Source organism: Neltuma alba, unplaced genomic scaffold (genome assembly GCF_004799145.2).
Source record: "Neltuma alba isolate B1F8T4 unplaced genomic scaffold, ASM479914v2 tig00011128_pilon, whole genome shotgun sequence".
Lineage (NCBI taxonomy): Eukaryota > Viridiplantae > Streptophyta > Magnoliopsida > Fabales > Fabaceae > Neltuma > Neltuma alba.
The window spans coordinates 582,117-600,136 of NW_021635864.1; the positions used below are offsets into that span (position 1 = coordinate 582,117).

The following is an 18,020-nucleotide window of genomic DNA, read 5'->3' on the forward strand; positions in this document are numbered from 1 at the left end:
CTACAGTGTGAGGACGATGTTTACATGTGAGCTTGAATTTTACGCATGATGTGATGTTACATGTTGGGAGTCAATAGTGAAAATATTGCCATTATATTATTAAATTACGGGAGTTAATGGCCCCTCTCTCTGTGACTAGTTTGACTCTAGCTCTAAAGCCATGGTATTTAGTGCCATTTCTCTATCCTTAGGTCTCCTCTCGACAAGTAGAGTCTTCTCGCTAAGTTAATGACATTTTTAATTTCGTAATCCTCTGTGGATTTGATTCTCCCCTTTTTTTTTCAAAAAGTGAAGATTCAGATTTGCAATGTCCAGTGTCTTTTTGTGTTACAGGGGAGGAAAAAAATTATGAGCACTATCATTTGAGGGTGACAATGGCTGCTGACATTGAATTTAAAGGCGCAAGGATCGAGAAATAAAAAGCAGATTAGCCTAGTCCACAAGCAGGAGTTACTATTAAGATTAGTATCATCCAGTTGGCAAACTTGTAGGTGGAGAAACACAGAGGGATGTCGGAAAATATTTGGATGAAATTATATTATCTGTTTGATGAAATCACATTGGCCATGTGATTACCAAGTAGGATTGACGCAGTGGAGCTTATACTCTAACAGGCTCCAGGACTATTTGACATAATTCTTAATAGTTAGTAGGTAGATAACGTAATCTATCCGTCATGTCTTAGTTTGGACCTGGTCTGGTGTATTGTGTATTATAAAGGAAAGAGAGAAGGACGATGAGTTGTATTGTGTTTGCACATTTTTTGTCTTTTAATAACACAGTATATACCCAAAATCATTGGGTCCACTGATCTACCCCACGTACAAGAACTCGAGAATATTGCAAATATGACCTCGTGCCCATCCCTACCCTACCCTCACACTTTACTCTTTCCTCCATTATTATTGCAGCTGCTGTTTGTTGTTGATGATAAATTCCCATTTTTTTTAGTTGTCCGTGGAAATCGTTGAAGCTGTGCTTTATTGTTTCAATAGACCATTGGATGACCCTTCGTTTTAATTAACCATCGGAAGAAAACCATAATTTCACCAAAACTATGATTAATCTGATCAGAGCGTACAGGAAACCAGAGGTTGATGGAGTACGTACAAGTTTAACAGTATTATGACAGCTCAAACAACCAGACGCTTATTCAGCTCACATAAACGAAGAACATATAGACACACACACACACACACACTAACAATAAGAGAGGCTCTATATATACTTATGTTTGATTTATTGTTGTATCTTTGTAATAGACTGGAGGATTCATAAGACAAGATAGAACTGACGACAAGTGATGACGTTTAATTTTTGGGCTTGTGCTTCTGGGTGTAGATATAATCGACATGCGCCGCTAGCGTCCTTCTCATCAAACATTCTTCTTTACCTTCCACTGTTTCGTCGCAGTTTTCACCTTCCAGCTCTGTCTTCATTTCCATAGCATCCTTCAGTTCAAATCCCGCAAACCCAGTAAGTACAGAGAAAGCAAAAACATCAAACATCAAAAACTCTCTGATTATATGTGTGTGTTAACAACTCTGGTGAAGAGAGAACTAATTCAAAACGAAAAAGAGAAATCATTTCGTGGGTTGATTTGCGGGGGGAATATCAGAAGGGAAGTTACCTCATGCAGAGAAGAGTGGCCGGGGAATCCAACGTTGGGACGAGAGGCGTGGATGAGGCCTAAGCTAAGCAGAAAAAAGATGGTGAAGATGGTGAAGAGTTTAGACATTGTAGTGTTTGTCTGATCGGCTTTTCCAAGGACCCTGAATTGTGAGAGCGAAGCGGGCAAGACTGCTTTACATATATAGGCAAGGCAAAACTTGGTGGACTCAGTGATCAAGCGTACACTTCTCCCCCGTTGATCGCTCTAATTAAATTAACCTTATTTTACGTTCACTTAATCACAATCTATTGAAATAATTGACTTACTAATTGCTTGGCATGTCTTATTGGTATGAAATCTCTGGGATAAAAAGAAAAGAAGATTTTTTCCCTCTTTTTTCTTTTCTTTTTTTAGCCTTGCGATGATTTTAAGATTTTAAAGCATATATACGTTGTATGGCATTCATACTTTATACATTTCTTTATTTTGCTTGGACAGCTTCAATGTATGAAGCTATATATTAGTAAACTCAATGATGAAAAATCATTTCGTGCCTGTGCGTGTGTCCACTCATACTCTAATTTTGCCCCCCAAAAAAATCCCCTCTTGTGATAGAACTCTGTAATAATTTTTCAATATTTTTGGTAGCCACAAGCTTATGCTAGTTTGAAACTCATAATATGCCCCTTTTTTTTTTCATCAAAAAGCCCCTGATTGAGCCTGTTTTTAGTATATCACTGCATGTATGATAAAAATATTCAATTCTTTTATAAGGGCATTCCGTTGGGAAAAATGTCAAAAAAATACCTCCAAAATTTTAAAATCCCAAATCAGAAATAGCTACAAAAATTTGTTGTCATCCGCTTTTCAAATATTCTTAATTGTTATTGAAGTGTAATGAACAAGATTGATTTAGAATTTTAAAATTCAAATTTTTTTCTGAAATTCTTCTCATTAAAAAACAATTACATCAAATAAAAAATATAAAAAAAGAGTTGTATTATTCCTAAGTCATGAATTCAATTTTTTCACCTTTAAGATATTGTTTGGTATAAGAAAAATATAAAAAAGAGAGGAGAGAAATAATTTTAATAAGCTCTATTTAAAAAAAATAAAAAAGTGAGATTTTAAATTTTTAATAAGAAGAAGAAATAGTATAAAAGAGTAATAAAAATTAATTAAAAACTTTTAAATTCTTTGATTTTTTTTAAATTAAACTCATTAAAAATTCTTCCTTTCCTTCTTCTCTTTCCCACCACACGGACCCTAATATTAAAAAATCAACTTTTTATCAATCAACTAAAACAAATATTGAATTGGCCGGTGATGTTACCCGCTTAGGCTCGGCTATTTCCAATTTGTGAACCCGTCGGATAGATGTATTTTTGTCGCCATGCAGATTCTGTGGGCATTGCTTTTTCATTTTGGTAAGTTTCACGCTATTGAATTATTCTTTCCCATTTAAAAATTTCTGAAAATATTTTTCCTTTTATGAATTACAAAATTTTAGGAATTAATCTTCATTTGGTATTTTTTACCCTTAAAAAACACCCTAGAGCGATATCGAATTAATGCATCGGATCGTGACTCAAAAGTTAGCTAGTTTGCTTAATTATTTTATTCATGATTTCGTGGTTTTAGAAGTCGGAACATTTTTTAAAAGCATGTCCAGACGACTAAAATTCTCCCATATATTTATGTCCATAGTAATTTTTAAAAAAATATTATCTATAGCTCATTTAATTGGAAAGTTGTTATTGAAGATAACGAAGGATAATATCCTCCATCCTCCATTTATTATTCTATGACCATACAAAAATTCACTAACGATAATTAGAAGATGATCTAGTAACTTTAAACCATATTCATAAATTAAAGAACTTAAAATTGAATATCTAAAAATAATAACGAATATTTTTATTTTTTAATATCTTTTAGCAACGTTATTATCTGTTATTTAACAAAAGAAAAATCACAAATAAAAAAGTTAAAAAATGTGAAATTTTAAATCGGGCACCTAATATTTTGAAATCTCAAAAGAAGAAGTTATGCTTGATATAGTATTTTACAAATATAGTTAAATGACTAAAATATTTTTATATCAAAAAATTTATTAGCAAGTTATAAATTGGTAATAACAGGTGTTGAACAGCAAATGATAAAAAATAATTAGTAATGATAAGTTATTTATTAACAGGTAGTAAATTGATAATGATAAGTGTTGAATGGTCAATAACAATAAATACACTGATAATAACAAGCTTGGTAGCCTTTTTTTAAAAAAAAATTTGATACAAAGACATTTTAATCATTTGATTACATTTACAAAATACTAGATTTAGCACCACCTCCTTCTCTATCATTTTTCATTCTTAGATGTCTGAATTGAAAAATGACAATTTTAAGATTGTTTATTTTTTTGGGAAATTTCCCCTCGACAAAAGCACAAATATCCATTTATTTTTATTTTTAATTCTCACCGTTGTTTTTTTTTTTTTTTTTTATTATTACATGAGGCTTTGGTGGAGGGATTTGTACGGGTCTACGGGTCGCGCAGGCGCATTAGCGGCAGGAGTCAAAAGGAATTGCAGAGGATGGGAAAGGTGTGTCCGCACTTATTACAAATCACTGTGGTAGATTCTTTTTCTTTTTGCGGGACTTGTATTCGTCAGCATCTTCAGCACGATTAGGGACAAATGACAAATTGTTGGTATTTCAAATCTGATTAATCCTCGCTGGCCAAAAAAATAAAAAAGCTGATCAATCCTCTCAGCCTGAGACTGGTGCCATTGCTTTACCTCCTCCTGCTCGTAAATCCTTTATCTTTTAATTTAGAATTTAATTCTCCAAGTCTTACGTCTATTAATGGGTCGTTGTGCTAGGGCCGGATATTGATACTTTGATAGTTGCGGGTTCACGTGAGGTGTTATCAATAGTCAAGTAGCCACTATTAACTTCCGTGCAACACTTTTAAGGCGGTGTTTGTTTGTCCGTGCTTTTTAAAAATATTTTTATACAAATCGAGATACTATCTCCGGTTTTTAATATAAGATATTGTTTAATTTTTATTTTAGTTTTAAATATAAGATCTTAATTCATTTTGTCTCTTATATTTATATATATATTTTTCTAAAGTGGTTATTCTAATAATTGTACTTCTAGCTAATACACTTGATTAGCAAGGATATTTTAAAAAAGACAACATATATTTAGAACAACTAACTAACTTACTTTTTAATCTCCTCAAATTAATTAACTAGTTTTTATAATTAGGATTGGAGGTAGTATTTTTTATTCAGGCACCTCCTAAATTTCCAAACACATTTTACTTTCTACCCATGCATGCAAAAACATCGCAGTAAGCGTGTAGGCTATGCCAAAAAAGAGTGTTGCCGCTGGTGAGGTTCTTTGTGCTCATTCGACTTTATTCTGGACCAGGCCCACTTTTCCTTCCACATGGGCCTGCTTGCGATTCTGAAAAATTATTGCTCCTCTTCAAGGGCCATTGTCGTTAATCGGGTAAGACTGGGCTTTCAATGTAGTCATGAATCGGATCGGCAGCGATTTTGTCATTTGCACCCGGAATAAAAAAAATGGAAGCTATCTTGAAGTTTTGAAAGGCCAGTGGGAGATTCCTCAAAATGAGAGTTATGGGGCCCTCCGTGCTGAGAGTTTAATCAATAGGAATTGGGTAGAGCAAAAAAAACTAGCCCTTTATAATATGAGAAACTAAGATTTAAATTTTTATTGAGAGAAGTATATATATTTAGTATCCGATATTGTCTTGAATATAATTACCTTTAATAAAAAGATACACAAACATAGTCAGAAAAAATAATACAAAGTTTAAATTGGGTCAAATCTGATGGGCGCACCCGGTGGGGTAGCCCATAATTTGTGGCACTTCCACGTTGTGGGTCTAAGAATCATTACTGCATTATACAGTATCACTCATTCAGTTCTAAATATAAAATCTGTTTTATAGTATAAAATTATATTACATAACACCTTTTTGTTCCCGCCAAATTCCATGGCAGGTTGTTCCTCGGTTCATACTTGGTGGAGGTCCAGAGTTTGAACCCTGCATCAGCGTATGGGAGTGTGGCTCTGATTTCGTCAAGTTAAATATGAGTCTGTATGTATGTACATAAGACCATTTTAAAATTTAAATCTTAGTTTAAGAAATTTATTTGCCCAAGAACTTGATGGTGCTCAAATTCAAATTAATTGATAAAATTATATGCAGAATTGTTTAATATATATCACTATTTCTCACCTACCCCATTCACAATATTCATGTAGAACGGACCCTCTTTGCTTATGGGACCCAAAAAAAAAGAAGGGAAAATCTATAAAAAAAAAAAACTGTTGAATTTTAAATTTTCAAATCAGGAATTACTATAAAAATATGTTGTTATTTAATTTTCAAGTATAATCATTTTTTATACGAGTGTAGTAACTAATAATGATTTAAAATTTTGAAATTCAATGAGATTTTTTTTTTGAAATTTTCCCAAAAAAACTAGGTCACAGAATAAGACTAAACTATTCTCACTGAAAAAATTAAAAAAGCGAGTGGAGAATGATTAACATTTAACAAAGAAAGCACTGGTACAATATATGCTCAGCACTAATTCTTGCTCTTAATCATAATTAATTTTCTGTGTAAATATATACTATATCAACCTATGACTATCATATTGAGATTTGGGAAGTCCACTTTACAAATGAATGGGATCACTGCACATCTACTACCAAAAAAAAAAACCGTCCAAGTGATGATACATGAAGTAATTATGTTGAAGGAAGAGTAAAGTAAGCACGAGAAGAGACGTATGAGCATAAATTAATAATATGGTTTTTCTGACACTCATGTCTGTTCCAGACAAGTAATGAAATGATTAGTGTTTCATGCGAGCGCGATATCATAACCCACTTGAAATATATCTCTTATCTCCAATGGTAGGGAAAACCTTCATTATACAGAAGGCGTGTTAATTAAACTAACATTAATCAAAAGAACTCAAGGATAAGCACCACTGATGTTGGAACCATGACTAGGCCCATCCCTTAATATTGTCGTAATCAATTAGCATGCTCCTCTTAATTATTTGATTAGCAAGACAGGCCATTTCTTTAATGTTTTCAGCTTTTAGGCCTGTGCAAATAGAAATAAAGGAATTTTAATCATGATTTCGAAGCTGTCCCTTGTAATTTCACACCTAATCTTATTATTAAAGGACTATTACTGTGCTGCTCAGTACGCTGTCTATTTTACCTATCCAGATTTAAACAGTAGTAATGATTTATATACGCTCTTGAAATGACTGTACGATTTTTGCTCTTCGTCTGCTTTGCGAAATGACATGTATACTGATATATAGTCTGTACAAAGTTACAAGGAAGATGTCTATATAATTTACTCGTTTTTTACGCTGTTACGAATATAAAAAAAAATACACGCTGAAAACTATTTGACAGGAAAATATCTTCAGGGACGAAAAAAAATATCGCGTTTATGATTTTGTTTATGTAATATTAATAATGAAAACTAGCTACAGTCGCAGAGTTAATTAGAAAAATGAAAGGCTTCTTAAACCCGTCATCTTAATGTTGAGGCGAGATTGAAGGTGGATGCGAATTCCATGGCTGCCACCACCACATCCAGCTGCTCCGGCTTCTTCACTCTGCGATCAAACTCTGGGGAATCGAGGGCCCGATCCTCCTCCTCGTCGTCGAGCCAGCCCTCTGCGGCTGGTTGCGGAAAGCTCGACGGTGTGGCCATGTGGTTCATCAATGGAGTTTCTACTGCTTTCTTCGCATCCTTGGAGCGTTGCTCCTGCATCCGCGTCGCCACCGAAGAAGACATCGAAGAATCCAACGACGTGCCGTTGATCCTCAACGATGGTAATCTCCGCCGTGACGGGGGCGGCACCGCCAGCCGCAGAAGGAATCCAGGTAAAACAAAGAAAAATGGAGGAGTACTCGCCGATGAAGACGTCTGATTATATACGTATTGCATAGTGACGATTGACGAAACAAATACACCTGAGCAAGATCAACTTCTTTTTCCATGGTGAGTCGTCATAAATATATATTGGGAATTGTCAATTGTGCCGCTGGAAGCTTATGTTTTGGAAAATGAAACTGAAGAGTAACTTTGTTCATTGTTGATTGCATGCCTTTCAATACGAGATAAATCAAGTATGGTTCATATGTATTCTAATAAAGTATATCACCTGTCTTTTTCATATGAATTATCGTTATTTCTGAAGAAACTAGTCATCAGTATATTTGTTTTGCACAGTTTAATTATGTCCAAATCTAATATTTTTTGCTCAATCAAAGGGCGTGATCAACAAGAGATCGTCCGCGATCAGCTAGAATTGTGTATATCTGATTCATGACTATATGCAGACTGCAGAAACCGAGCTTTGAATTTTAACCTATGAATATCAGCTTGTCCATCTTGAAACTAGAATGGGTTATTACTAATTCACACTTGACGATTCTGATGATAATGTGCTCGTGAAATCATAATTCAGACTAAATTTTTCGAAATCTGACGATCCATTATTACTAGCATCTTCATGTGGTTCCAGAACTGCATAGTTTCTCTGTGATTTGATTGAATTTCTGTGGTGGCAAGAAAAGAAGAAATAAAGTGGCTGTAAGAGAGTGGGAAACACATCATTACTGGGGTCACCACCGTGATCTTCTGTGAGTGATCGTTTTCAATTTGCACTACTGTTAGGAGATAATTAATTCGGAGGATTGATTCGGAAGATTATTATACTGTGCGGGTGAAAGACGTGAAGCAAAAGCTAAAGTTGATAAATTTAAAAATGAAAAAGGTCTTGCCCGTGTCCATCGGATTGAATGATGTTGTCGTTTTGGGTCATGATCATGCTGTTCACCGAACAAAGTCTCTTTTACTTTTCTTCACTTTTTCCCACCTGCTCAAGGAATCCAATGTAACCTCGCCGTGCTTCGAACTTCGAGGAATAACGACATGGCGGTGAAACGGATTCGTGTTCCCGTGTTTAATTAGGCAGAACGGGGGAAAGAATCAGAGATATAGAGACGAGGGGTTTTGTTTTAGATGCTGTTTAAACCACGAAGTTAATTAAAATACTCCAATCAATATGTGCATCGCCTTAATAAAAACTTTTTAAAATGTGCCAACCAGGGTAAAAATTAGTGGGGAAAAAATTAAAAAACATTGAAAACAAAATATATTAATATATTCAGAATATAACCAAATCAAATCTTAATATTTAAATAAGTTACTTGTTCTAGATGTTACTACCTCCAATTTTTAATATAAGAACTAATTAATTAATTTAATACTGTTTGTAATAAATATATATTATTATTTTTTAAAATACTCTTACTAATCAAGTTTCATTTAATGAAATATTTAACGTGTGCAAGATTCTCTTAAAAAAATAAATAAATATGAAAAATAAACTGAATTAAGATTTTATATTCAGGACCAAATTAAAAGTTAAACAAATTTTATATTAAGAATCTGATGTGGTGTAATATAATTTTAGTCAATATCAAAATCTTCAATAGCCTTCAATCGTGATAAGCCTTAAAAAGTTGTTTGATGCACACGCATGTTAGTGTGTTACGCACACGCAGAGTTGACTTGTGCCAGTTAACTTCAAGCTGAAGGTCAACACAGAGTTTGACTAATGAAATTTCATATTCGTTCTGTTGAATCGAACAAGTGAATTGGGAGCGTTGATTTACTAATGTCGGGTTTAAAGGTATATTTGAACTTTGTAAGACGAATACACAGATTGAATATATGAAGCACAGCATACAAAAAAAGAGGATAACATTATAGTTTAAAGGTATTGCAAATTGAGATCTTCTTTATACACACACGTGCGTGCACATGTAAATTAAAGTACTACATCCGGTCCTTAATAAAGAGTCTTGTTTGACTTTTATCTTGATCATAAATATAAGAACTCAATCCACTTTGTTTTTAATAATTTATGTTTTTTTTTTCAAGATATTCCTTCTAACAATGGTAGTTCTAACCAATATACTGATCAGTAAAGATATTTGGAAGACAACCTATTTATGACAAATAACTAACTTAACTTCTTTCTCTAATATCTTCAAATTAGTTAACCAGCTCTTATAATTACGACCGGAGGTAGTAAATGATACATAAAGTTTAAGAAATATTCATTAATACAATTGAATTTGTTTTGATGCAAAAATATATGGAATGTTATATATATCTATTTTTGTCGGTCTCTGAACTAAAATTACGCGCTATTATCTCGCATTCTATGCATTTATTTATTTTCTAGGTTGTGGGGTGGCTCTAAATTAATATCTTGATCCTAATATAAGATCTCAATTTATTTTGTTTCTAATATTTATGCATTTTTTTTTCAAGATATTTCTTCTAACAATGATAGTTCTAACCAATATACTTTATCAGTAAGGATATTTTAGAAAGACAACCTATTTATAACAAATAACTAACTTAACTTCTTTCTCTATATCTTCAATTAGTTAACTAGCTCTTATAATTATGACCGGAGGTAGTAACTGATACATAAAGTTTAAGAAATATTCATTAATACAATTGAATTTGTTTTGATGCAAAAATATATGGAATGTTTATATATCTATTTTTGTCGGTCTCTGAACTAAAATTACGCGCTATTATCTCGCATTCTATGCATTTATTTATTTTCTAGGTTGTGGGGGGGTGGCTCTAAATTAATCTGATGCATAGATGCTTGTATGCCCGAAGCTGCTCCGATGGCTGATTGGTTTAGCTTGGTTCCGTCCCTATGAAGTTGTTCCCCTTCTTGAGTGGCTGGCGTCCTCTATGATTTAATTGGACTGTGTTTATAGCTTTTCTTGATTAATTATTAATAGAAGGATACTCATGTCTAAAACAAAATATTTTTTTCCTGAAAACAATCAACTCGTTTCACACTGAACTTAACTCCTATTTCCTTGATGCCGGAACTTTCGGGTTTGGTCTAGGGTCTTCTAATTTTTTTTTTTTTGTTACAAAAATTTTAGAAAAGAGGGTTGGACTCACTTACGATCTAAGGACAGGATATCTAATGTTTGATCTATTAGAACCTGTCTTCCCTGACATAGGAGCATCATGACAAGCAAACTTTTGTTTTTTTTTTTTTTCCCAAGTTCTAATTAGGCATCTAGGATAAGTAGTCAGGATTTTTTTACCCAAATTCGAGTTTTTTTTTTGCTGTCTGTTTGGGCCAAAGCAGAAGTTGGAAAGGCGTAATGACTTGCCTGAAACGGGCCAAGTTCCTGCCTCGATTTTTCACCGAAATCGACTATTTTTTCTGTTTTGTTTGGGCCAACACCAAAAAAGGTTGAAAGGAACAAATATTTCCTGAAACGGTGCTTTTTAAGCAGCAACAAACAATTATACGCGCCGTTGCCCACGAGGGTGCTTTCACGACTTCACTGTTTCTTTTCATCAGCCTATATTGAAGTATTTCGATTCTCTAAATGAATGGTTTTTCTTGTCTTGCTCGAAAATTCGAAATACAAGCGCTGATTGATGCCATATGATGCTGCATATATTTATTTTAATTCCTTCTGTAGGATCACTTTGTAATTTGCTGTCCTAGTTCGATGATTAATTTTGTGATTTACTATTAAATTAACTTTTGGTATCATAATGGGGATCTGATTTGCTCATTATTATGCTTAAAAGGTATGAATTATTGAGCATGGTGAAGAAGCACTCTAACTTACTGGGAAAAACCATTGTTGAGGAGAGTGATGCTCCTGACGTTGAAATGGATATGAAATTTTGGCACGACGTCTTTGATTTGTATTTTATTCGTGGTAAGGAGTCAAGGGGACGGCAAGATGACGATCTCGTGTTCTTTGTCAGGAAATTGGTATGTTACGTTAAACAGTAAAAACTTGAAAATGGGATTGCCTTTTATTGTTTTCCAGTAACCGAACTGCTGGTTTCCTATCAGTGTAAGGATGTTTTGCTTCTCCTGCAAGGTTAGAGTGTTCGTTATTTCTATTCTTTATAAATGTTTCCTGCAGGGATCTCAAGGATATGCTTCCTACAATAATCCGGTGAGCGATGCTCCTTACTTTGTACGCAGGTGGGCTCCTAAGGTAAACTCACATTGAATTGTGAAGTATGTTGAAACTTCACTCACTTAAATTAGCCATGTTACTGCTAGTGAAGTTCAAACTGTTTCTAGCATTCTGTTGCAATATTTTTGCACTTCACAGATGCCTGTACACTTTTCTTTTTCTTTTTGTTTTTTGGTCACATACGCCATATTAGTATGTTAATTTTTCATCTTATTCAAATCATTACATCTCAGAAGATTTAGAAGAGAAGCATCTTGGTAAAGTCTTTATTTCCATCCTTTAGTCCTTGCACTAATACATGAAAATTGTTGCTATACCAATATGACACCGATACTTGAGTGTAACTAGAATTTATGGATATTTGGCTGTTAGACATGTTAACACTGCCCATCCTTCAAATTTTTAAAACATGGCCTGACATGTAGCTCGTATTTTGCCCCAAGCTGAATTTGGTTTGCATTTTTTTTCCCCCATCTTGTGAGCTAGGATGTAGTTAGACATCAGTTTCATGTCATCATCATGTACTTATGCTTCACTTTGCCTCTGTCCCTCCCCATTGTTGTTGGAAACTTGGAATTGTGTGGTTTTGGTTCCAATGAGAATTGGTTACATTAAGGTGATTGCTACTCATTTGCAATTGCAGTATTTACTTTGTGAATTCCATATTTGATTGCTAAATTTCTTTAGTATCAATAATTTTTTTTGTTGACATGGGATGTGGCAAGCAATTCATTGTGATGCCAAATAATCCTGTTTACTTTTTGACCAGTTGGACGACTTAATTGATGAAACTTCTACAGATGTTGACTGGAGGCGTTCATTTTACTTGAACTTAATTGCTCATACCTCCTTTAGTGTAACTATTGCAATTTGCAGGTAATGTTTTTTCCCCCGTTTTCTTGTATACCATTGTTTTCACCATGTTTTTAAGAAGCAGTGTTCTACACTCTGCCTAGAATTTATATCTACTTCATCTCTGGTCAGAATGTTACCAGGATCAGTGAGTTGTTTCATTCTATGGCCTCTTCTTGTCTGCAAGAATAGATCTCCTTTTAAACAACCTCCAGCATTCATTACAGTTTCATAGCTTTTATTTTATCGTGGATGTCATTGATGTGTACAATATTTTAGATTTTTTTCCCCCCAATTGTTGGGTTTACGTGGCTGTATACATATCAAATTAGTGCAAAAGTTGGATGCAATCTATTCAGTGGCTGTAGATTGGTTTTTCACCTTTTCTAGTTGTTTTCTTCATATTGATTTTTATTGGGTCAGTACATATGTTGATTATAGTTAGGTTTATTGCCTTAAATATGATTGAACCATTCCCCAGTTTAATGGAGAGGGTTGTTATATGTTTCGAATGGATGGCCGTAGAAGGATAGAGATCAGGACTATAAAACACCGTCACTTAAACTTCTTGTTCCTTTTGTTTTCCATAAACATTCATCAATGGAATTTGAGCTATTCTTTCTCCAGTCACCAGGTTCTTCGGAATCATCAAGCTTCACAAAGTACACCATTGTCCCCTATATATAAGGTAATTGCAGTATCATGAAACTTTGTCAATCCTTTAAAATCACAGTCAGTTCCTTAACTTTACGATTGCTTTTAGGAGTTGAATTTCCTCCAGAATAATTCTGATACAAAATGCATATGGTTAGATTGGGGTGTCTTTTTATTCATCTTTATTGTTGATGTTGACCTAGGGTTCCAAAGAGTTTATTTTGAGACTCCGGTTTTTTCTCCTTTGGTTCTGCTTCAAGTTCTGCCATTATATGCTTGTGAACATCCGTTGATTTACATTAGTTGATTTTGCTTTTCTTTTATACAACTCCTTCAACCTCTTCAGAGGATACTTTCCTCCTGAATTCACCATGGCTATGATGGTGCTTGTGTCTGTGACTGATGTCTCTCCCATGGTTTGTTGGGGTGACTTTTAAGCTAAGGTTTCAGTGTTATTTAATTGGACTATAGAATTTTTCATGTGACTTTAAACCCACGCGTTTATCTCTAAGCAATATAGAATGCGTCTAATTTTGCTTTGCGGCTCTTTGCACCTCCTCAGGTTGTAAAAACTGTGTATGCATCTCCAAGTCGTGTAAATTTTCAGTTGAACTTTGAAAAGGCAAGTATATTTATCATTTTGGATGTGTTACGCCCTTGGAGTGAAAGGAGTACTAATTTTTGAGATTGTTATCTTCAATGACACTGTCATCAACATGTATCCAGGAAGTGGAGACAACACCTGCTTATCCAGATATTTGTTTTGCAATTGATGACTTTGACTCCACTTTTGATGCGGTGGTAATTCACTCATTTTAGTCATTCATTGAATTTATAATCCCATTGTCACATCTGGAAGGTGTGAGTATTACATGTTCTTTGTGGTTTCATTTTCCATGAGAATGCTTACTCTCCATGTCTAGCGAGAAGGATGCCATGAACAACTTCCGTTCTAATTGATAACTGTGGGAGCCTACCTGATTTTTTCCCCTAAATTTTCTGCAGGTTTTAACTGAAAAGGACCATTGCTATTGTGTAGTTCTTAACGCACATGATGGGGCAGCATTTCCTAGTAAGGAATCACACGATTGCAGTGTTAATGATAACTCTAGAGTTGATCCTAATTCCTTAAAGAGAAAGGACACTAAGGTTCGGCCAATACCCAGTTATAGTGTGAATTCCATTCTCTATCAGAATGATTGTGTTTCTGATTGGCACGTTCTTGTTTAGAGATGAATGCATTGCTTTCGTATGTGTTTCAAAAGTATGGATTGGATGCTGGTTAATTTTACTGTAACAATGAATGTGCTGTATAAACATTGTTCACGTTTGTTCATTGCAGTGCTCAGATGGTGCTTGTAGGCTTGCCTTTGTTCTTGAAATATCAAGGCTTATTTTTACAATTTTGTGAATTGCGCCCTGGATCTTTTAACAAGTTTAAACTATTCTCACTAATTTCGTATCTTTCTTCTTTAAAGAAATGTGAAAGAGAAATTTTGAAGATGGAAGCTTAGGCATTTACAGATAATTTGGTCGGAGGACTTATTGTGACAGTATAAACGATTATCTTCTGGAGCAATAAGAAAATATAGATTTAGATGATGGAAGTCTATAGTAGTTCTAACTAGTATTGGCTTCAATTTTGTAGCTTTTATATGAATGTATCAAATGAAAAAGTAAATGATAATAATTTGGTTGGTGTCTATGACTCGCCTCCTTGTGCATTTGAAAATATATGAACTTCTTTTAGTATCTGCCAATCATTAAGCAACCCTTACCTTTTTCATTGTATAATAGAGTATTATTTTCAGAAAAATAGTTCTTTGACTTATGTCCTTTGATGATTGAATTGACAAATTGCACTATGCAAGAATTTCTTATGTGATCAATTTGTAGTCCTACACATGCTGACTTGATGGTGGTTGTTATTTACAGCTTACCCTTTTCTCAGGGTTTGTCAGCTATCAGATGGTTCGAGATGCACATGATGGTAATTTTTTCCTGCAGTGACCTCTATCTGGATAATTGCTTTCATAATCGAGCATTCATTTTTGTAATGTTGTCTATAGAGTGAATGAAGGGGAGACATTTTAAATACACCTGAAATTGTTGAACCTTCAGGTGATTTACAAAAATCCTCACGTGACACACTGATCTAATTTGTCGTGCCTTGGGAACCTGAGAAATCTGAACTTTTCACAAACTTTGATTGAGATATAATATTAATCTTTACATAAATCCTCTGCAGAGCCCTGTTACGATTCTCCACCCATCTTAGAGTTTCTAGCACAATCGTGCCTAAAGCAGTTTGATAATGTGGATTAATCTCTAGGAACCTTCTGATGGGTTTACTATTTCCCCTACTGTCACTAAGACGTACATGCAAACATGGGAATCAGAGAAAGAGGGGAGAGAAAGTGAGCCTGAAATTAAGGAATATTCTAGAGGGGCCAAAGGTGATGAGATGGCCATGAGGAACAGAATGGTAAATTCAAGTCAATAACTTCTTGAGGGTGCAGGTGAGGAGTGGTGGTCTGGATGAGAGCGAGCGAGAGAGAGAGAGAGAGGTGTTTAGAGTGGGTAGTGTTTTGGCTGAAGGGGCTATGAGTGTGAAGAATTTTGGTAAAGACCCTAAATGCTAGCAGTCCTTTATCATCATATTTCTTCATTTTTCTTGTGTTCTCTGTTTTACTGTTGTTACTATGAGTGAAGCTGTGTTTTAAGTGCACTGAACTTGTGATGTTTTCTTGTAAATGTTGGCTGTTGAATGAGATAAATATCTGACTATATCTCCTGAAGGGTTGCATTATAGTGTTGTCTTAGATTCAGTTACAGGGGAAGTTCAATCAACTTATATTCTGCTTCATCTAATGAGAGTTTCATCCATAAATGATCACCCTTTGTTACCACGTTAAAATTAAGAATTACGTATATAATGTGAAATTGTGAGTTTATCATATTTTACATTGCTAATGAGTGCGAGATACTAGTGTATCAGTTGCCTCACATGTTTCCCTCTTAAAGCACAGCTGGCAAGTCTCGATTTGGTAGCCTTTTATCAGGGGGTCATTCCCGGGCAAAACAGACAGAATTTATATGAAAGGTCCTGGAGGCCGTGGGGAAGTTGAAGTAGCTGTTTCCAGTGTTACAGGTAGGCAATATGTTGGTTACTAGGACTTCAGAAATCTCATCATGGAACCCTAGGCACTAATGTTACTTTGCTTATGAGCGGAGAAGAATGGAATTTGACATTTAGTAGCCGTAACATATTTTACACTTATTGTCTGCTTTACATCATGTGATTGCAATTGAAATATAATTCCGTCAAGATGCCAAGCTCCCAAGTGCTTATTTATAGACTTGGAATATACATAAAATCCTCAGAGGCAATGTAATGTCTTGTCCAGTGCCCTATTTTATAATGAGGCTCCTCACTGGAGACACCCTGGTGTAGGAATCTGCTGTTAGTGTTATTATGTAACAAGGATGAGATGACTGGATAAATGAATTTGCTGTTGCAATGACAGATCAAAGTCAGGAGGATTCAGGTCCTTTCTCTCCAATAGTATCAAAGAAAGGGTTTGGAATTGGCTCAATTGTTCGCAGAGCAGCATCCGTCGCATCTGTTGCAGCAAAACATGCTTATGCGGCTGCCTCTTCCTCTAGCTCCGATTTTGATTATGAACTGATACCTTTGAAATGCAGCTTAATGTCTGTATCCTTGCCCTGGGAGCATATAGCATATGATCTTCTGTTCAAGGTGAGATTTTGAAATGATCATCTGTTGGCAAATGAGATGAGATTGCGTGTTAGGAAACTGTTACCTTCTCTATGTGAAGTCTTCTCTTATTTCGTGTGGGTTTCAATTAAATAGTCTTCTAGTTCAGCGGTATCATGGGAAGCGGGCCTCACTTATTTTGGAAGTACTGATAATAATTGTTTGATTCTCATATTCAGGGAGCTCCTCCGGTGAACATGTGAATATCTGATGAATTTGTGCCTGCTACGGGAGAAACAAGGGAGATTGAAACCAAAATTTCCACGTCATATTTTGGAATTTGTTCCCCCCTCTGACAATTGTCTATAGGTGCATGTTCCATGTGCAGGCATCAAAGTGTGCATATTTGATGTTGGTTTGAGCATCTTATGGCTATTTGTTGAATCTTAGTTCTTTTTTTTTTTTTGGTGAATATTGAATCTCAGTTTTAGATAATGTGATATAGACGTTGTATCATCTGTTGGATTACTGTGACACTGTCAATTCCCAGGTTCTCAGTAAGTCAGGTTCATTTTTAAATTTGTTCTTACTCCGCCCTCTGGTTCTTCCCCCTGGAGATAGACGAAAGAAATTAGTCCCAGATCATACCATATACCCATGGACTGGATTCATAGTAGTGTTTAATTGTCTGATTAAAAAAGGGTCGCTGTTTAATTAGTCATTGTTAGTCTATGAAGGTCCATCCCCATTCCCCGGGGAGGTTATGAGCATCGAGGTGCTCTAACTAATCAATTTTGCTTGATCAAACAATCGTGTATTTATAATCAGGTTCATGTAATTCTTTTTTCTGAGCTGCATCTTACTCGCAAATTGCGAGGAATACGGGAAAGGTTTATTATTGTTGTCGTTATTGACGATGTTGCTATTTTGTTGGTATTTTGTTGGATATTTGCTTTCTAGCGTTAGCGCTTTGAAGTTCATTTCTTTCTGTTGTGGCCCCACTCTTCTAAGTTTGCTTCCGTGAACTGTGAAGCTTAGACTGCTATCCTA

At 34.9% G+C, this 18,020-nt stretch overlaps 3 protein-coding genes across 3 annotated transcripts; 2 read left to right on the top strand and 1 right to left on the bottom strand.

Moving 5' to 3' along the window:
* Nucleotides 1-1,034: 1,034 nt before the first annotated feature.
* LOC114761653 (phytosulfokines-like) lies at nt 1,035-1,796 on the bottom strand. The gene is made up of 2 exons (XM_028951067.1): nt 1,631-1,796; nt 1,035-1,451 (listed from the first exon to the last, which is right to left on the bottom strand). The coding sequence occupies exons 1-2, from the start codon at nt 1,736-1,738 to the stop codon at nt 1,311-1,313; spliced, it is 249 nt and encodes an 82-aa protein (XP_028806900.1). The 5' UTR covers nt 1,739-1,796; the 3' UTR covers nt 1,035-1,310.
* Nucleotides 1,797-7,201: 5,405 nt separating this feature from the next.
* On the top strand, nt 7,202-7,955 carry LOC114761652 (uncharacterized). Its single transcript, XM_028951066.1, has one exon. The coding sequence runs from the start codon at nt 7,258-7,260 to the stop codon at nt 7,615-7,617; it is 360 nt and encodes a 119-aa protein (XP_028806899.1). The 5' UTR covers nt 7,202-7,257; the 3' UTR covers nt 7,618-7,955.
* A 3,361-nt stretch (nt 7,956-11,316) lies between these two features.
* Nucleotides 11,317-17,559, top strand: LOC114761650 (uncharacterized protein KIAA0930 homolog). The gene is given in 12 exon segments (XM_028951063.1): nt 11,317-11,532; nt 11,690-11,764; nt 12,516-12,622; nt 13,226-13,286; nt 13,815-13,874; nt 13,979-14,053; nt 14,258-14,401; nt 15,188-15,242; nt 16,282-16,320; nt 16,323-16,403; nt 16,780-17,012; nt 17,210-17,559. Coding segments are annotated over 12 exon segments (1,155 nt in total). The 5' UTR covers nt 11,317-11,331; the 3' UTR covers nt 17,234-17,559.
* Nucleotides 17,560-18,020: the final 461 nt, after the last annotated feature.

Excerpts from the sequence above, each read along its gene's own strand:
- LOC114761652 (XM_028951066.1), top strand. The coding sequence starts at position 7,258 with ATGGCTGCCACCACCACATCCAGCTGCTCCGGCTTCTTCACTCTGCGA.
- LOC114761653 (XM_028951067.1), bottom strand. The coding sequence starts at position 1,738 with ATGTCTAAACTCTTCACCATCTTCACCATCTTTTTTCTGCTTAGCTTA. Across the intron at positions 1,452-1,630 it reads GCCACTCTTCTCTGCATGAG|GATGCTATGGAAATGAAGAC; the intron begins GTAACTTCCCTT and ends TTTGAACTGAAG.